At 36.8% G+C, this 21,546-nt stretch overlaps 1 protein-coding gene across 1 annotated transcript; it reads right to left on the bottom strand.

Moving 5' to 3' along the window:
* Positions 1–6,781: 6,781 nt before the first annotated feature.
* Positions 6,782–11,266, bottom strand: LOC124158240 (uncharacterized protein K02A2.6-like). Its single transcript, XM_046533430.1, has 3 exons — positions 8,204–11,266; positions 7,426–7,749; positions 6,782–6,796 (listed from the first exon to the last, which is right to left on the bottom strand). Exons 1-3 carry the CDS (start codon positions 11,264–11,266, stop codon positions 6,782–6,784), a joined length of 3,402 nt encoding a protein of 1,133 aa, XP_046389386.1.
* Between the last annotated feature and the right edge of the window lie 10,280 nt (positions 11,267–21,546).

The following is a 21,546-nucleotide window of genomic DNA, read 5'->3' as shown; positions in this document are numbered from 1 at the left end:
TTGTCTTTGGTATTGTCTTTGTTATTTTCTTTTTTACTGTCTTCGTTATTGTGATCCATATTGTCTTTGATATTGTCTTTGTTTTTGTCTTTGTTTTTTTCTTTGTTTATGTCTTTGTTTTTGTAGAAAATGTTGTTGATGATAATGTTGTTGTAAAAGTTGTTGAAAATGTCGTTGTTAAAATGCCGTGTAAAAATGTTGTTGTAAATATTTTTGTTAAAAATGTTGTTGAAAATGTTGTTGTCGAAAATGCTGTTGAAAATGTTGTTGTAAATATTGTTGTTGAAAAAGTTGATGAAAATATTCTTGTAAATGTTGTTTAAAATGTTGTTGAAAATATTATTGTTAAAAATGTTGTTGAAGATATTGTTGTTGAAAATGTTCTTGAAAATATTGTTTAAAAAGTTTTGTTGAATTGTTGTTGCTGAAAATGTTGTTGAAAATTTTGTTGAATATTTTGTTGAAAATGTTGTTGTTGAAAATGTTGTTTAAAATGTTGTTGAAAATGTTGTTGTTGAAAATGTTGTTTTTGAAAATGTTGTTTGAAATTTTGTTGTTGAAAATTGCGTTGAAAATGTTGTTGAAAATGTAATTTTTGAAAATGTTTTTGAAAATGTAATTTTTGAAAATGTTGTTGAAAATGTTGAAAATGTTCTTGTAAATGTTGCTGTTGAAAATGTTTTTGAAAATGTTATTGTTATATTGTTGAAGATGTTGTAATTGAAAACGTTGTTGAAAATATTGTTTAAAATGTTGTTGTTGAAAATATTGTTGAAAATGTTGTTGTTGAAAATAATGTTGAAAATATTGTTGAAAATCTTGTTGTAAAGAATCTTGTTGAAAATGTTGTTGAAAAAGTTGTTGAAAATGTTGTTGAGAATGTTGTTGAAAATGCTATTGAAAATGTTGCTGTTGTTTTTGTTTTTCTTTTTGTTTTTACTTTTGTTTTTCTTTTTGTTTTTCCTTTTCCTTTTCTTTTCGTTTTCCTTTTTTTTCTTTTTCTCTTTCTTTTTCTTTTTGTTTTTGTTTTTCTTTGTTTTTGTTTTTGTTTTCCTTTTTGTTTTTGTTAATTCAACGTCCTTATTGGAGTTTTAAAGGTAAATGAGAATGCTCTTGGAATAGGAAAGGTCAATGACTTTCGTCGAGTTTCGTGGAGTCTAGAGGTCAATGTCTATCTTGGAGTTTTCAATGTCAATGACCTTATTGGAGTCGAATGTTGGCTATAAACACGTTATCAGTATAAATTAAGAAAAATTTGAAATCACACTCCAGAAATGAATTTTATGGCTATTAACACACTTTTAGTGAAAGGTAAGAAAGAAGCGAAATTACTAGAGAAACTATACTACTATAGACATTATTATAGAAATGAATATTATAGCTATAAACACTATATCAGTGTAATTAATGAAATTAAGAAAAATATACCCCAGAAATGAGTTTTTTGTAGACACAATAGAAGTATAAAGTAAGTAAAGATGCGAAATTACACTCCTGAAATAAATTTTATGGCTGTACATGAGTTCTGTACAAAAAAAGAAATGAAACTCCAGAAAAAAAATTATTATTATGAACACCAACACAGTACAAAGACAGAAAAATGCGAATTCACACTCGAGAAATGAATTTTTTTCCTATAAACAAGGTTATAAATGTAAAAAGTAATAAAAATGCAAAATGTTGCTCCGGAAATGAATTTTACTGCTATAAACACGATTGTAGTGAAAAGTAAGAAAAAAGCGAAATGACACTAGAAATTATATTTATTTATACACACACGATTTCATTCAAAGGTAAAAAATGCCATATACCACTCAAAAAATAATTTTAATATATGAACACAATTTCATTGCATAAAAAAACAGGAAATGACACAATAAAAGTTAATTTTATGGCTATAAACAAGATTTCAGTTCCAATTTAGAAAAATGTGAATGGGCACTAAAAATTATTTTTTGCTATAAACACGATTTCAGTGGAAAGTAAAAAAATGCTAAATTACATTACAGAAATTATTCTATTGCATCAAACACGATTTCAGCACAAGATACCCCAGAAATGAGTTTTTTGTAGACACAATTGAAGTATAAAGTAAGTAAAGATGCGAAATTACACTCCTGAAAAAATTTTATGGCTGTACATGAGTTCTGTACAAAGAAAGAAATGACACTCCAGAAAAAAAAATTATTATTATGAACACCAACACAGTACAAAGACAGAAAAATGCGAATTCACACTCGAGAAATGAATTTTTTTCCTATAAACAAGGTTATAAAGGTAAAAAGTAATAAAAATGCAAAATGTTGCTCCGGAAATGAATTTTACTGCTATAAACACGATTGTAGTGAAAAGTAAGAAAAAAGCGAAATGACACTAGAAATTATATTTATTTATACACACACGATTTCATTCAAAGGTAAAAAATGCCATATACCACTCAAAAAATAATTTTAATATATGAACACAATTTCATTGCATAAAAAAACAGGAAATGACACAATAAAAGTTAATTTTATGGCTATAAACAAGATTTCAGTTCCAATTTAGAAAAATGTGAATGGACACTAGAAATTATTTTTTGCTATAAACACGATTTCAGTGAAAAGTAAAAAATGCTAAATTACATTACAGAAATTATTCTATTGCATCAAACACGATTTCAGCACAAGATATGAAAAATTCGAAAGACACTTATTTCTATAAATTCGATTGCAGTGTAAGGAAAAAAATACGATATGACACTTAGAGAATGAATATCAATGATATAAATACGATGTCAGCACAAGATATAAAAATGCGAAATGATTGTCCAAAAATAATTATAATGCTCTGAAAAACGATTTCAGAACGAAGAAAGATAAATGCGAAATGAAAAATCCAGAAATTCATTTTACGGGTATAAACTCCATTTTAGTTCCAAGTAAGAAAAATAAGAAAATACACTCTCAAAATGATTTTTTTTCTATAAACCATTTCAGTACAATGTATGAATAATGCGAAATGACAGTTTAGAAAAGTTTTTTTTTGCTCTAAACACAATTGAAAAAAGGAAGTGAAATGCAAAATGACATTCTAAAACTGAATTTTATTGTTATAAATACAATTTCATTACCCTGTAAGAAAAAATCGGAATGACACTCCTGAAATAAATGATACTGCTAAAATTACCATTTTAGGAAAAAGTAAAAAATACGAAATAACACTATGAATATTAGTTTTATTGCTATAAAAACCAATTCATTACAAAGTAAAATATAAACATAAATACGAAATGACACTCTAGAAATGAATTTTATTGGTTTGAAACAGGATTTCAGTACTTAGAAAGAAAAACTCGACATAACTCTCGGAAAATGAATTTTTTTGCTATAAACACAAATTCTGTACACAGTAAGAAAAAAATAAATGAACTCTACAAAAAATACAATTACAGCACAAAGGAAGAAAATGCGAAATGACGTACCAGAAATGAATTTTAATGCTATAAACCAGATTTTATTTCTATTCTCACGATTTTAGTGAAAGGTGAAAACATTTTAAATGACACACCAGAAATTAATTTGATGACTATAAACACGATTTTATTTCCATGTAACAAAATTGCGAAAATACACTAGAAATGATTGTCCAAAAATTAATTATAATGCTCTGAAAAACGATTTCAGAACAAAAAAAGATAAATGCGAAATGTCATTTCTTAAATGAATATTTTTGCTAAAAACAATATTTCAAATAAACCTAAGACAATCCAAAATGACACCCTAAAAATGAATTTTTTTGCTTTTAATTCAATTTCAGTACCCAGAAAGAAAAAAACGAATTGACAATCCAAAATGAATTTTATGTCTATTAACACAAATTCAGTGAAAGGTAAAAAAATACGAAATGACACTCCATAAACACTACTTCAGAAAAACGTAAGAAGATTCAAAATGACACCCTAAAATGAATGTTATTGCTATAAATTCAATTTTAGTACCCGGTAATGCAAATTGATACTCCAGGAACGATTTTTATTTCTATTAACACAATTACATTACAAAGATGAAATACGTAATGTCACTACAGAAGTCAATTTTATGGCTATGAACATGATATCAGTTCCAAGTTAGACATTTGCGACAAGGCACTTTATAAATGAATGTTTTTGCTATAAAAATGATTGCATTAGACAGTATTAAAAAAACAAAATGACACTCCAGAAATGAATTTGTTTTTGCTATGTACACGATTTCAATAAAAAGTATGAAAAATCCACAATGACACTCCAGAAATGATTTTTATTTTTATTTATCCATGATAGGTAAGAAATGCGATATGACACTCAACAAATAAACTTGAATGCTATGAACACAATTTTAGTACCCACTTAGAAAAAAGCAATATGACACTCCAGAAATAATTTACATTTCTACAAACACGATTTCAGTGAAAGGGAAAAAAAGGTAAATGACACTCCAGAAATGAATATTAATACTATTAATACATTGTCAGCACAGGATATGAAAAATGCGAAATTATTGTCCAAAAATTAATTATAATGCTCTAAAAAACGATTTCAGGACAAAGAAAGATATACAAAATGACAACGCAGAAATGCATTTTATGGCTATAGAAACGATTTCATTTCCAAGTAAGAAAAATGAGAAAATACACTATAAAAATGAATAATTTTCTTTAAACGCGATTTCAGTACAAAGTAAAAAAATGCGAAATGACTACCCGAAAGTGAATATTAATGCTAAACAAAACAATTTCAGTTTCCCCAGGGAGAAAAAGCAAAATTACACTCCAGAAATTAATTTTTATTTCTATGAAATCGATTGCAGTGAAAGGAAAAAAAATGCGAAATGACACACCAACAATGAATATCACTGCAAAAAAAAAACAATGTCAGCACAGCATATGATAAAGCGATATGATTGTCCAAAAATTAATTATAATGCTCTGAAAAACGATTTCAGTACAAAGAAAGATAAATGCGAAATGATAATCCATAAATGCATTTTATGGCTATAAACACGATTTCAGTTTCAAGTAAGAAAAATCGAAAATACATTCTATTAATGAATTTTTTTCTTTAAACTCAATTTCAGTATAAAGTAAGAAAAATTTCGAAATAACACTTCATAAATGAATTCTTTTTGCGATAAACACTATTTCCGAATAAAGGTATGAAAAATGCGAAATGAAACAAAAATGAAATTTATTGCTATAAAAACAATTACTGTACCCAGTGAGAAAAAAGCAAAATGACACTACAGAAAAAAATTTTATTTCTATAAACACGATCTCATGGAAAGGTAAAAAATGCGAAAATACACTCCAGAAATAATTTTATTGTATTAAACACGATTTCAGCACAAGGTATGAAAAATTCGAAAGACGCTCCAAAAACTGATTTTTATTTTTATAAACTCGAATGCGGTGAAAGGAAAAAAATGCGAAATGACACACCAGAAATATGCAAAAAAACAATGTCAGCACAGCATGTGATTAAGCAAAATGATTGTCCACACATTAATTATAATGCTCTGAAAAACGATTTCAGTACAAAGAAAGATACATGCGAATTGACAATCCAGAAATGCATTTTATGGCTATATATAAACGATTTCAGATCCAAGTAAGAATAATGCGAAAATGATTTTTTTTCTTTAAACACAATTTGAGTATAAATTTAGAAAAATTGCGAAATGACACTTCATAAAAGATTTTTTTGTCACAACACTATTTCAGAAAAAGGTAAGAAAATGCAAAATGACACTACAGAAATGAATTTTATTTCTATTGGCACGATTTGAGTGAAAGGTAAAAAATGCGAAATGACACTCCAGATATGAATTTATAGCTATAAATGCAATAGTACTCAGTCCTCAGTAAAAAAAAGCAAAAGCTTAAGTACTCAGTAAAAAAAAGCAAAAATGACATTCCAGAAATGAATTTAATTCTAGAAACTCGATTACAGTGAATGGAAAAAAATCCGAAATGCGAAATCCAGAAATGAATATTATGGCAAAAAATACAATGTCAGCACAAGATATGATGAAGCGAAAAGTTTGTCCAAACATTAATTATAATGCTCTATAAAACGATTTATGTACAAAGAATGATAAATGAGAAATTGCAATCCAGAAATGCATTTTACTGCTATAAACACGATTTCAGTTTCAAATAAGAAAAATGCGAAATAAATGGAATTTTTTCTTTAAACTCAATTTCAGTACTAAGAAAGAAAGATTAATTTCAAGTAAGAAAAATTGCGAAGTGAAATTTCATAAATGACATTTTTTTGCTATAACCACTATTTCAGGAAAAAAATTAATGACACTCCAGAAAAGAACCTTATTTCTTTGAACACGATTTCAGTGACAGGCAAAAAATTGAGAAATGGCACTCCAGAAATGAATTTTATTGCATTAAGCACGATTCAGCAGAAAGAAAGAAAATGCGAAATGACACATTAATTTATTGTTATAAACTCGATTTAAGCATGAAATAAGAAAAATGCGATATGACATTCCGAAAGGAATTTTTTTTACAACAGAACGATTTCAGTGCCAGACGAGAAAAATGCGAACTGATGCTGCACATTCTAATTTTAAATGATATAAATACGATTTAAGATTTTTTTCTCAATTCTTCTTTATTTTCTAAAATTTTCAGAACAAAGTGAGAAAAAAATGATATTGCACTCCATGAATGAATTTCATTGGTAGAAACAATATTTTAGTGAAATGTAAGAAAAAATCGAAATGACACTACAGAAATGATTTTATTGCTATAAGCAAGAGTTCTGCAGAAAATAAGAAAAAAGTGAAATGAGACTTTAGAAATTATTTTTATTGCTATGAATACAAACTCAGTACAAAATGAGAATAATGCGAAATGACACTTCAGAAATGAATTTTATTGCCATAAACAGGTTGTCAGCAGAAAGAAATAAAATGCGAAATGACACACCAGAAATGAACTTGTTTGCTATAAACACGATTTAAGTAAAAAATAAGAAAAAAGCGTAATGATAATCTGAAAATTTATTTTATTGATATGAATATGATTTAAGAAATTCTTTTTCTCAAATATAGCACGCTGAGCGCCAACCTGAATTTTTAATTAAGTTCATCAGGGCTGTAGGGTTCTTTTAATTATAAAACACCAACTCCGGGTTCAACAATTTATTGTCACTCCGTTACATCGAGGCTTGGCGTCGAGTTGTATACTGCCCCCGTCATGCCGGGCCACGGCCTTTTATGCGAACGGCAGGTGATGACGCACAGGCTCTGCGTTAGTCAGCCGCCTCCGTTAGTCAGCCGCCTCAGTTGACTCTCTCGGCCGGCACCTGGATCCCAACACCCTCCCTTCTCTGCAAGAAAGAAAAGTGTTAGCCTCTTATCTCTCACACATGCATATTGGTTTTCTCACCACCCGCCCGCTTCTTGTCATTATTTCACCCCGATGGAATTCCCCCGCTCCGGACCCGCTGCTCTGCGCCACCGATTTGGCCGCTACGAGGAATGCTCGATTTCTCCGAACAACGCCGCCGTCAACTTCCACATCGTATGACCTCGGCTCGTTGCGTCTATTGACGATTTTCCCGTAGTGTTTCCTATCAGTCACCCAAACTCGGTCTCGTGGTTTCAGCTCGGGCAGCGGTTGAGCTCGATGTCTTCTATTGTACTTCTCGGCAGCCTTTGCTTTCTTTATTCCCATCTTTTCCCGGTGCTCCCTCAGGTTCGGCCACGATGGCTGCAATGAGTATGAAGAAATGGGAAGGTTTGTGCGTAATTTTCTTCCCATTAACAGCTCTGCTGGGCTATATCCGGTTTCCAGGGGTGTTCACCTGTAGACAAGTAATCCTAAATTTGGGTCTTTCTCCTTCAGTAAAATGTTTTTAACTATTTTTACTGCTTTATTTAACTATTACTCTGCTTGGCCATTGCTTCTCGCTAATAATGGACTGCTCGTTATTAGCCGGAATCCGTATTCTTTGGCGAATTCCAACATTTCTCCTCTAAACTGTGGCCCATTATCGGATCTAACAACTTCTGGGATCCCAAACCTAGCGAAAATCGCTTTGATTTTTTCCGATGACTGCTGCTGCGGTAGTGCTTGTTAACCTCGCCACCTCCGGATATCTGGAAAAATAATCTACAACAACTAAAAAGCTCTGATTGCGGACGGTTAAGATATCCATTCCTACCATCATCCAGGGTCTTTCCGGAACTGCAGTTGGCATCAGGGGTTCAACGGGCTGTGGACGCCTCTCCAGACATTCTTCGCATTTTTCAACTGCATTTTGTATGTCTGCCGATATTCCTGGCCACCAAATTGCATCTCGTGCTCTTTCCCTACATTTCCCTATTCGTAGATGACCTTTATGTAACCTATCGAGCATCTCCTTCCTTAACTCCTTCGGAATAACAACTCTGTGTCCATGCATAAGCAATCCTTCTCCCTCATTGAGATATCCTCTTTCTTCATAATATCTCCGCAGCGGCAGCTCAAGGTCTTCTTTGTGCGCAGGCCAGCCATTACGAACGTATTGCTTTATCTCTTTTAAGACGTCGTCTCTTTCTTGCTTTTCTCTGACTTCTTCCAGCCTGGTGTCTGACATTGGTAGAGCCTTTATTACTTCTTTCACCATCGCTTCATCCTTTTCTGCCATAATTATGTCCTCATCCCGTGGTCTCCTGGCCAGTGGTGCTCTGGAAAGCATATCTGGGGTATAAAACAATTTACCAGGAACGTGCTCAATAGTGTACTGGTGGCCCAGAAGTCTCATGCGAAATCTTTGCAATCTCGCGGATAAATCACTTAATGGTTTGGTACTCAATAAGGGCACTAATGGTTTATGATCCGTCCTTAAAATGAAATGGGATCCTTGGATGTATGAGGTGAATTTCTCACACCCCCAAATCAAAGCCAACGCTTCTTTTTCTATCTGCGCGTACCTTTGTTCCGTGTCCGTTAGGGATCGGGACGCAAAACTTACGGCTTTCCACACCCCGTTTTGGTTCTGCTCTAGAACGGCCCCCAAACCATACGATGACGAATCTGCCGACACTCTGCATTTTCTGTTTGGATCATAAATCCCCAATGCGGGCGCTTCAGTGAGCCTCTTCTTGATCGCTGCAAATGCCTTATCGTGAACTTCAGTCCAAGGAAGTTTCCCCTTGCAAGATAATAATTCTCGTAATGGTTGTGTCATGTCTGCCAGGTGATCCAAAAATTTTAAGTGGTAATGAACCATACCCAGAAAACGCCGCACCGCTTCTGTTGTCTTGGGTCTTTCCATCTCGCGGATAGCTTCTATCTTCTCCGGGTCAGGAAGTAATCCTTCTTCTGCCGAGATTACATGTCCTAAAAATCGACATTTGTTTACTCTCCATTTGCATTTATTATAATTCAGGGTGATTCCTGCTTCCTGAAGCCTTCTCAACACGGCTTCCAGGCGCTCGTCGCGCTGCTCCCTCGTTTCACCAAACACTAGGACATCATCGAGCAAATTGGCAACACCTTCTAAACCTGCTAATGTTTCCGACATTTGTTTCTGAAAATGTTCTCCCGATGACGCCAACCCCATTGGGACGCGGTTGAAGAAATATCTTCCGAATGGCGTGATGAATGTCGTCATTTTCTTGCTCTTTTCTTCTAACGGTATTTGAAAATACCCTCTGCAGGCGTCGAGTTTACTCATTACTTTAGTTTGACCTAGACGGGCTAAAATTTCATCCACTGCTGGTAGCATGTGTCGTTCTCGGCGTACTCCTTCATTTAACTTCGTGTAATCGACACATATCCTTACTTTTCCATCTGACTTGGGAACGACGACCATCGGTGCACACCACTCTGTTGGTTCGTCAACCGGGGATATGACGCCTTCTTCTTCCATTTGTTTCAGCTCTTCCTTTACCTTTTCCCATAGCTGAATTGGCACTCTTCTCGGAGTAGTCACTGCAAATGGTCTTGCATTATCTTCCAATCGAATTTCATACCGCTTCTCCATTTTTCCTAGTCCATTAAATAACGCAGGGAATGTTTTCTCCGGTGCCCCGTTACGTAAGGAAGTCACCCCGACCCATTTTAATATTCCTAACTTCTGAATAGCTGGCCTCCCTAGCAATAGCTCTCTGCCCCCGGGAGTTACGTAAATTGTTTCATCACACAATTTTTCCTTCCACTGCAGCTTAGCCTCGAAACTTCCCTTCGCACAAAAGTTCGTCCCTCCTATGCCTGCCAGTCGTTTAGACGTAGGGGTTAATTTAATTCCTTGCAATTTATCTTCAACCACGAGGGACCCTATCACTGTTACGTCTGCCCCCGTGTCTATTTTGAATTTAATATCGACACCATTCAGCGTGACTGTGACCCACCATGGCTCTACATTAGTATCTACAATTCCCAAGTAATAAATATCTTCTTCGTCGTCTTCTTCCCGGACTACGACGGTCCCCACGGATTTCCGCAATCTACACATTTTTCTCCAATGACCCTTCTTACTGCACGCGTGGCACGTTGACTGTCTCGCGGGGCAAGTTGCGAACGCGTGTTGAGGACTACGCCCGCATCTGCCGCATCTCTGGTGCTGGCTCTGTCCGCTGCATCCCCCTGGTGATGCTCGCTTGCCGCTAATTGGTTTAGTCCTCTTCTTTACTTCACTAACCTCATAGTCTGATGCCACTCCGCGATGCGTTGACCCTTGGGTGCCTCTCAGCAGTCCCTGTTGGCGCTGCACCTCTTCCGCCTGACGTGCCTTCCGTAGAGCCACTTCCAGTGTTAGGCCCGGATCCATCTGCAACGCTTGCGACAGCTTCGCGTCGTAGACTCCGACCACAATTCGATCTCGGAGAAGATCGTCCTGGAGTGACCCATATTCGCAATATTGTATGAGGCGATACAGGTCTGAGATGAATTCATCCACTGCTTCTCCGTCCTTCTGGCAGCGTTGGTTAAATTTCGCCCTCATGTATACGATGTTTACCCGTCCCATGTAGTGATTCTTGAATTCTTCGTATACCTTCTTGTATTTCTTCTTATCCGCTGCTGACAGCTGTAGGCTAAGCAGTACGTCTTCCGCCTTTTCGCCCATCACGTACACCAGCATGTTGAGTTGCTCCTCGTCGCTCTGCTTCTTCAGCCCAGACGCAACCCAGTATCTCTCCCAACGTTGCGCCCATCGCGGCCAATCCTCCGCCACGAAAGAAAATTGGGAGGGCGCCGTCACGCCTGCTGTTAGCTTGAACGTGCTGTTGCCTTCCGCCATGTGGATCTCGCCGCTGCGTTCTTGGCACCGCTGCCACCATGTAGGGTTCTTTTAATTATAAAACACCAACTCCGGGTTCAACAATTTATTGTCACTCCGTTACATCGAGGCTTGGCGTCGAGTTGTATACTGCCCCCGTCATGCCGGGCCACGGCCTTTTATGCGAACGGCAGGTGATGACGCACAGGCTCTGCGTTAGTCAGCCGCCTCCGTTAGTCAGCCGCCTCAGTTGACTCTCTCGGCCGGCACCTGGATCCCAACAAGGGCCAAATATTTTTTTTTTTCTTTTTTTCACTTGGAAGATCACGATGTTTAAAACAATCATTATGGATAAGTAATTTGCCTCATTTTGCTAATTTCACGATAATTACAAATGGCGGTCCCTAGGGACCACCGTGGCCACCACGGTCTATATGGGACTTCTGTTGCCATAGTGGTCCTTAGCGGTCCACGTCACATAATTCTTTTTTCTACGTCTGGCTGGTTATTTGATATTATCAAGGTTGAATGCCTACTTTTCAACCTTTCCTTGCGTTCTGTGTTACTCTTCTTCATGTCTTCTAATGTCATGCAACATTTTAACGATATTTTGCTGCTCATTCATGACGACGCCCGTCAGAAACCTTTCCTTGTCTAGAATTTCCATTTACCGATCCATCGAGGGACGAAAAGTTATTATACTACATTGTTACCATTCTCACTCCGCGGTTTGTGTGATGCCCCAAGCTAGTAACAGGCACAGTCTGCCAGCATTCTCCGAAGTGCCAAGTTGTCTAAGATATATCCGATTGTGCGTCTTGAGTGACCGCTGAAACGAGCGAGGAGAATTTTAGAACTAGCCAGAAAATCTTACCAAAATTTAAAAGGTATGTAACGTTACGTGTTGAATTTTTGTGGGCCGCGACAAAAACTTGTCAGGCATTGCTTATTTTGCCCTAATGTTCATGGAAGTATAGCTGACTCGTGCATTGGTTGTAGAGTCTGCTGTGGAAGATGATCCGGTCACAAGTGATGATTCTCTTCAAGACCCAGACTTCAATATCAGCAGCGACGAGGACGGGGGAACTTCAGAATTTGAGAGCTCAGAAGCAGAGACTACGGAGATACATCCTGCAAGTCTTCGATGAGAGTACTATGCCTGCGTCACGTCTACCCACGTGAATCGAGAGAGTCATCCTCTGTAAATCCGAACTGCAGTAATGGCTGGTGTGATCCTACAGCTAAAAATTCCCTTTCCTTGGGGAAGTAAAACCCGGAAGAACAAAAAGGCCATCTGTATACTAACTTCAAAATTCATTCTTGCAGACCACCACCAAAACTTCGAGTTCAAGGGACCGCATGGCATTCCTCCGGAAATAGCAGCAGCATTAGTTGGTGGAACTCCTTTAGATTTTTTTCACTGTTTTTAGATGCAGATTTTGTACAAGAAATGGTGTAACAAACTAATCTCTATGCAACAGGGCCGGACTGGGACCTCTAAAAGGGCGCTGCCTTCAACTTAAGAAAGGGCGCAGTCCGAGGGTAGGGCTGTGGGATATTGATTTGAAATTTAAAAAGTAAATTTGGAAAAAATAGGGTATTTTTTTACAATGGTTTCAAAAAAGCTATTTAACTATTACAACGCGTATGCGATGGAAGGTACGCTAATTTAACATGCGAATACTCCAAATGATCATGTGTAATTGGCTTCTACTTAACATGGATATATTCTAAATATTTTATATTTTAATATTTTCAAAGATATTCATTATTAATATTACAAATTACACTACAGCCACTATTTAAATTTATTGCAATTAAAATTAATGAAAAAGTTGACGCCGTATGATCACAATGAAGACAACAAAATACACAGTCATCACGAAGCATCGAATCCTGGTCCCCCGGGTGGTAGTCGAAGACGCTAACCAATACAGGATACGGAATCGGACCCGCCTGCTGGGTAATGGCATATCATGAAATTATACGCGGCTTGTGAAAAGTTCCGCTTGAAAATTAATTAATTACAGCCTAACTAAGGCCCATTCAACGGAACCACTATGCGTGCATAAGATACTTCATCTGAAGGTTAATTTCATATTTTCCTTTCTTTACATTAGTTCAGGGATGTGTTCACCATTCCGAAGGCCATAAAAAATACGGCATTGAAAAAGGCGGTGCAAGTTTCGTGGTCTCCCCTTGTCAGTTGCTTATGCAGCAGGAAACACTAGATTTTGGGGAGTCATTTTAATTTCATTTAAAGGATTCGAACAGGAATTAAGCTGATTAATAGAATATTTTAATTTTATGGAAAAATTGGGCATACAGTTCATTCAACTAACATCTCTTTTAAATATTCTAAGGGGACACACCACCTCGCGAAAAAAGATGTCAGGCATTGCTTATTTTGCCCTAATGTTCATGGAAGTATAGCTGACTCGTGCATTGGTTGTAGAGTCTGATGTGGAAGATGATCCGGTCACAAGTGATGATTCTCTGCAAGACCCAGACTTCAATACCAGCAGCGATGAGGACGGGGGAAATTCAGAATTTGAGAGCTCAGAAGCAGAGACTACGGAGATACGTTGAGTAAGGCAGTGAGGACTTATCAGTTGACCGTGATGCGGCCTGCGAGCGACCAGCTCGCCGTCAGGGGTGTGACGCGCTGCTGTAGCTCGCGGAAAAGTATTGTATTCCTGGAAAACTGTTGAGCGGACGTTAAAATGGAGCGAATTTTGTTTCTAAAGATCTGCAAAATCGTGCGTTATCCCTGAAAATGATGTTACTTGCACGAAAAATTGCATAAAAAATTTCTGAAAAAATTGCAGAGATAATTGCGGTAAAATTTGCACAAAAAACTGCGTGAAAAATTCCCAGAAATATTACATTGGACACTAATCACAAAATTGCACGAAAAATTGTCAAAAGAAATTAATGAAAATAGCACTTTCAAAGACATGCAAGAAAAATTCAAAGAAAATTTGAAGAAATGTCTAAAAATATTTAGAATACATGCCCAAAAAATGCGTGAAATATTACCTTTTAAAATGCATTCGAGAATTCAATGATTATTGCAGGAATGCATAGATATATGCACGAAAAATCCTTAAAAAATTCAAATTCTTGCAAATCACAGTCTAGACTATAACCATCATTTTGATTTCGAGAACACCAAAATTTTAGACATAGAAACCAATTTTAAGAAAAGATTATTTAAAGAAATGGTTTACATATCAAAATCAAATAACAGTTGTAATAAAAGATCAGACATCGAACACCTAAGCAAAATTTATTATTATTTAATTCATCGAAATTAAAATTGTTTAGTATAATTTAGATACCATTTGTTAACATATGAATCAATATTTATAAGTAACCATGATTAGCCTAGTAACGAAACTTTTCTATCACAGGTATGTTGTTTAATTCTGTACACAATTTTTAATTTACCAATGAATTTGTACTGCGCAATTGTATTCAAATTTTTGTAACCACTTAATTAATTTATTTTCTTTATTTTCTTTGTAAACATTCATTATAATTAATAGCCCTGAGGAAGGAGAATAAATCTCCGAAACGTAGGCCAAATGTGAGTTTAATTTATCATGACCTATACTCCGAGAGCATAGACATTACATTGTTTTTCATAAGTTACTTCATCCAATAAGCCCAATTTCATATTTTTCTTACTTTTCATGAGAAACGCGTTGTTTTCGATATTTTTTCGCTCTTATAATGGCTCATGTTGAAGTGCGCATGTTTTGCATTAGTTACGTCATGTGAGGCCTAATATCAATTTTATAAAATTTTATTGAGAAAAGAGTTTTTCTCTACAATATTTACTTTTCTTATTGCGAATCAGGTTTTTATATCGGTGATACATAACTTGTTTTACATAAAAGAAACTTCATTTTAAGCCCAATTTCATTTTTTTTCTCGTGAGTAACACATTGTTCTCGAGAAGAAGAACTTTACTTATTGCGGCTCGGGTTTTTAGGTCCGTTACACAAAACCTTGTGTTTGCATAAGATACTTCATCTGAAGGTTAATTTCATATTTTCCTTTCTTTACATTAGAACCGCGTTTTTCTCTAGAATAATTTGCTGAGCAGTAAGTAAATAAGTAATAAGACTGAGGACAAAAAATCGAGGGTGGATCGTTAAACTTTCTTCATAAATTTTCTCCTCTCCTATCCATGTACTAGATAGAGGATTCAACTTAGATAGAGGAGGAAAATATTGATATATATTGGAGGATTAATGGCATAGATCAGCGTGCAAGCCAGAAATAGAAAATTTTCTACCAGTATTCAGATTGTTATCAATGACACGTGTTTCGCATTTTTTTTTTTAAATCTCCGTGATACCTTTTAATATCGCGCCTTGTCCACAGTGCGGGAATGGGTGAGTTGAGGTGAAGCGATTGTTTGCAGAAGGTGGCAAGATGGTGTGGGTGAGGAGGTGAGCTAAGTTGCCATGGGGATGCATGTTTATTTAACGCAACTTGCGGTAGTCTGACCACTCATGAATATTACATGAGGACATTCTCCTAATTTTGCACTCCACTCGACTTATATTGGACCAGTCCCGTTCCATCACACGCATAAGCGCCTGTTTTAACGACTAAATTCTACTCGGTTAAAATTTTACATTATCCATGTCCCCATTGCTATTCCATCTATTGCATCCAGGCCTGAAATTCTGTTATTCGTCTAATTTTCTCGTTTGCTTTTCTTAATCGCTCGCAATTCGCTGAATTGTCGGTCAGACGGGATCCCTTGAAGTCGCGGGAAAATGGATAAACTGCGAACATTTGCTGAATTGGGGTCACTGACTCATCTCACACACGCGTTAGGCAACTGTGCTTATTTCTTTGAATGATTCCAACTAGTTTTGCGGATTCTCTTTCTCTCAATTGACCCCAAAAAAACTAGGTCATGTATCGCGAGCTATTGTAAGTTCAACTTAGATAGAGGAGAAAAAGAGATCATTAGGGGCTTCGATCAGCACACAAGCCAGAAATAGAAATTTTTCTACCAAGATAAATAGGCGGCAAATATTTTTAAATTAGATGCGCATTATTAACAAATTATTTCCTTATGTTTCACATTATGGGACCATAATAATGAGAACTGGCGAGTTATTAGAGTAAAATATACCCTTACTCTGACCCTCGACATTCCAGATATAAAGTTTTGATTCATTAAATTGTTAAAAAGCTGTATCAGAATTTTGGACAAAACAGTATTTTTCACAGTATTTACGCAATTTTATCACAAGAGGGAAATAACATTTATTGAAGTTCACAGCCAAATCAATTACACAGAACCGATCTCAGCCGACGACATTTGTTGATCATTCAAATCTCCCTTCGCGATCCGTAACATTACGAATAATTTTTCTTTCGTTAAGGCATCATTCTTCGTTTATCATATCCCTATCAAAATAAAAACAAATGACACCACTTAAGCTGATCCTAATCTACCGAAATACTATCTGCATAGTTGTTCGTTCATTTACATCATTACGAGACGCATTTTTTCAAATGGTGCCAAATGACCGATGCAGTCGAAGAATTTATGCATCCGTTCCCTGGAGGGAATTATGTAGTAAGATCCCATGAAGTGGAAATAATATATTCAAGCCACGTTTCTGCACGTCTGCGGATTGGTCACTGACTCGTATAAGATTTTTCTGGTGCATATTGTAATAAGCGTCTCTTTACGAATGCAAAGACTGGACGCGACTTAGTTTTAACACGCTCTCAACAGAGGAAGTAAGAATTCGCGTATTTAAGCTGCATCCGGGGATGCGTGCGAGCGAAGTAGTTCAAGATCTTCAGAATATATTTGGGAGATATAAGTAGTAAGCAAGTAAGATGGATATTCAAAATGTAAGATAAGAGTAGGCAGTTGAGAGATATGAAGATTCATCATCACAAGATTTAGTTTGAATTGAGCTTGTTTTCCTACTTTGAACCTGCCAAATAAACAGCAGAAATACGAAAAGGTAACTAGATCGTTTTTTTTTTTTGGAATGCTGTCAGTGGAAATTCTTTTCTTCCCGTCTTTTTCAAAGCCAATTATTTCGGATTCTCATTTCCGGAACCTCGACTTAATTTCCGGAAGGATTTAATTCTTCGCTGTGCCTTGCGGTGCGCTCCATCCTGGCGAAAGGTTGAGGTGGACCACTCCAACGGAAGGGAAAATATTCGGGGGGGGGAGGGGTGAGCCCCCCTCCCAACCGATAGTCTCCCGTCCGTTAGATATCTGTGACGGCGGCCCCAGCTGATATGCTCACCTCGAATGAGCGTCCCTTTACGATTGCTAGGTCCAAGAGGTGAGAGCTTTTGACGCGACCTAGTTTTAAGGCGCTCTCAACAGAGGGCGTCAGAATTCGCGTATTTAAGTTGAATCCGAGAATGCGTGCGGGCGATCACATAAACTTCTGTCGAAGTGGTTCAAGGCCATCAGAATATATTTGGGAGAGATAAAAATTTTCATTGCCATTTAGGTGAATTCAAAACTTTCGGGTGATCAAAACCTTTCATTTAATGACTTTACTTGATTTAAACTTATTTAGAGATTCGGGGTAGCATAAATTTTTGAGATGTAAAAATTTAAACAAGAGTAGTTGTCTGAAGAAGTGCATCCAAGTTCACTAAAAGAAACAAATTGTTTTTTCACTCTTATATGAAATACATCGTTATCATCATCAATGTCCGCACTATTCGTGTAATGCGGGTGTCTCTGTAAATTTATCATTGTAGCTTGTACCAGTACTCTTTAAATGGATCATGAAATGTTGAGATGGCAACTCGGACTTACTCAGAAGTCGTAGATAGCAAATTCTGCTACTGCTATAAATTATTTAATAAATGATTGAAAATTATAGAGACCCATCAACTAGTTCACTGGATCGAGAATTCGATCCACAGTCATCTCATTGAGTCATCAAATTACCTAACAAGTTGTTTTTACGAAATAAAGCAGAGTAATTATTTTGTGTTCTAAGGATGCTTGGTGATCACGCATGTAACTGGTGATATGCAATACAGTGTAATACTTATACCGTGTAATAATTATGCAAACCCAGTTCTTTTGCGCAGGGGAACTATTCTGCATGGAGAACTGGTCTAATGGCGTGGGATGCTGAGACGGGCGTCTAGACAGCGTCAAATTAGCCCGAGGTCATAAGGGAACACGGTCCACGTGAGCAGCACAGCACATGTTGAGGGACAATGCACGAAGCGGATTGAACCGTTTAATTTTTTCCCCATTTTAATTTTGCATCCTCATTCTGTCTCTCCCGATCGGTTACCAACTTCATCCCACGGGATGCTTCCCCGTTCCTCCGCTGGCGGCGCTGTACTCACTTCTCTCTTGCTCCTTAGAAGTAATAAAAAGATCGTCGATATTTCGTCGCGATATTTCTGAATCCATTACTGCTCGTGAACGAGTTCCGAGTGACAGCGTTTTGCAAAGAAAAAAATGCTAAAAGCGTCCTCAAATTCAATTAACTTCCTTTTCCTGGGCAATTTTTTTGAAAAATTTGTGCAAGTGCTCCTTAGGGTAAAAAATCGTGCCTTCGGGATATAAAATTTCCTTGAAGGGACTTAAGAAGGCGACGTGCTTTCTTAGTTTGCTTTCAAAACGTCGAAAGCCATTTCCAGAATGTTGCCTTTACAAGAAAACTTACTTTAATAGTTCTTAGGCACATTTACCTATTCACAAACAATGAAGGAGATGTAAATAAACGTTTTTTAACTACATTTTGGCTTACTACTAGAAAACCATTTCTCATTGTCTCATACTAAGTTAATATAATATATGTAAATATAATGTAAACATTTCAATAGATAGCTATCATATGCAGGCCAAATATTTTTTATTTTTTATCTCAGTCAAATTTTAGTTCACCACTATGACTTTCAACCGCGAATAACGACAAAAATATTAGTTTTACGAAAACAATTTACAGAACATTCTTTTGCTTAAAATTATCTTCTCAATCGATTCCTCTAAACAAAATGTAAGAAAATATTTCCATCCCCTATGGAATGAAGCACTTTGGATTGACATTTTTTCAAACTGCATCGATTGAATTGAAATTTTGACAGGATGCCATCGATATCATTCCGTCTGGCGATTTTACCCTGACGGTGGTTTCCACCCCATATAGGCTCACAAATTACGCGCATTATTACTTCGCATTGGGCAAATTATTCCAGCTAATTGCGAATGATAAACATGGACTTTTCACTGAAATAGCGTTTTATTTCAGTAAATTTGGGGCTGAATTCTAAGTAATCAGTCGCCATGCACTCTGAGGAGCGAAAATTTGGAGCGGACGCGATGGTGGACTGATTTACGGAATTGGACTCGATTCAAAGGTTGAAAAGTTTCAAAATGATAAGTACCTACTTCAAACAGTGTCGGCACAAAATTGATTTGATGAAGATCATCACTGCTGATCTCAATATTGTCTTCGGAATTCGCATTGATGTTTGATCGTGGATAAATAAACCAATGAGATGGAATGAAAATATTTTCATTGCATGCTTGGATTTCCGCATGCCACGCGTTAGCGGTTCGCCTGGGTGTATTCAAATAATAATACCAGAGATTGCGGTCGAAAAGGCCTAGGAATGTGCGTTTCTCTGCATGTGGATGTTTCTTCGGGCGAGGTAGGTTGAAGGGGAGCTGCTCTGTGAGTGTTTGAGTGTGGGCTCCGTTGTCCTGACAGCACCCACTGGAGGTCACGTGGTCAGTGGAATGGGAATGAGGGTGTGAGCACTTGTAAGGGAGAATCAGGGCACAGGATACGGTCCTTCCCTCGGTGAGGGGCAGGTGGGGGTCTTTTTTGTTCCCTCTGGACCCTTGGGAGTTCGGGGTGTTAGGCAGAGGTCCCCTTCTGAGTGGTCGTAACTTGGTCGAGATTCATGCAAATGGGTTCCTCAGCATTGGAGCCCATACCCTCAGTGGTGGACCCTCAGTGTTTTTCAATAGGATAGGGTTATGTTAATCAAGTAAATTTTTCGAGAGCATAAGGAAGAGAGTAAAAGGGCACATCGATTGATAACTGTAAACTCAGAGGGCAGATATGATCGTGGAAGAGCGCTTTCAGTTTGCATTAATAGATACCTAAGTCGCCTCCTCGCGCTGTGTTCTTCGATCGTGCGATTTAATCCCGCCAAAATCCGCCTCGGAAACGATAAGTTGTACTCCTACGGTAACCTCTGTTGGTACCACTCGGCAGTTTGAACTCGCTCAGCACTTGAAAGTTGGAATTACACTTGGATAAAAAATAGAAAAAGGAGAAGGAAAACGAAACGAAGAAAGGAATTGAAGGAATTATAAAAAACCGAAAAGTATGTTAATGGGAGAAAAAAAAGCAAATAGTAACAGCCTTCGGCTGGTAACAATTGGCAATTTTTTCACCTTCAATACCAGAAATTTGGTATTACACCCGTATAAACATTAGAAAAGTTAGAAATTATGGGGAAAGTGGAACAAGGAGAAAGGGGAAAGATTTTGATTAGGATGACGAGCGCACACGCCGAGCGGCAGAAAAGGAGAAGGGAAAGAGAAATGAGAGAAGAGAAAGAGAAACGAGAGAGAGAAATGGGAGACGAAAAATTGATACGTGATCGCGACGGTGCAAGCGATAATTTAGCGAAAATTTAATTGGATACGAAAAAAATTGAAATTTAGACGATACGTTTGGATATTCTTGTTAATATTCCTTAATGGATATTCGTGCCAACAGATATTTGTTACAAATGATGACGTTATTAAGGCCTAATGGTATTTTTTGATGTGACCGTGGTATAATGCACATTTGTCACCAATTAAACACTGCTTGGCGGAGGAGGAAGGTGAGAGAGGCTCGGATGGAAATCTGACACCGTGTACACACACGGAGGCGAGAGATACAGAAGCTTAGGTTAGATTGATTACGGCAACCGGTACGGGATTTCAATTAAAAAATAGCATGTATAATATGTTGATTATTTAAAATCAACATCTACGCCACATGCGTCTGGTGATCGCCGCTTCCCAAAATCTTCCGCAGCATGATAACAAGATCACTGGCAAATGGAATTTCTTCGGACCTTTTTGCTCCCATTTTATCTTTCGGCATGTTTTTGAGCAAGTTCACTCTGCATATATCCGCGTTTGAAATAACACTGCTTATAAATGCCATTATGATTATAAAATTCTATCATGCCTATACTTGCTGCAATTAAAATAACTTATTGCCGTATGATCAAAATGAAGGCATCACAATATACTGCAGTGA

The sequence above is a fragment of the Ischnura elegans genome, chromosome 4 (assembly GCF_921293095.1).
Source record: "Ischnura elegans chromosome 4, ioIscEleg1.1, whole genome shotgun sequence".
Lineage (NCBI taxonomy): Eukaryota > Metazoa > Arthropoda > Insecta > Odonata > Coenagrionidae > Ischnura > Ischnura elegans.
This window is presented reverse-complemented; position numbering and strand designations above follow the sequence as displayed.

Excerpts from the sequence above, each read along its gene's own strand:
- LOC124158240 (XM_046533430.1), bottom strand. The coding sequence starts at position 11,266 with ATGGCGGAAGGCAACAGCACGTTCAAGCTAACAGCAGGCGTGACGGCG. Across the intron at positions 7,750-8,203 it reads CGGAAAGACCCTGGATGATG|CCATCGTGGCCGAACCTGAG; the intron begins GTAGGAATGGAT and ends TACTCATTGCAG.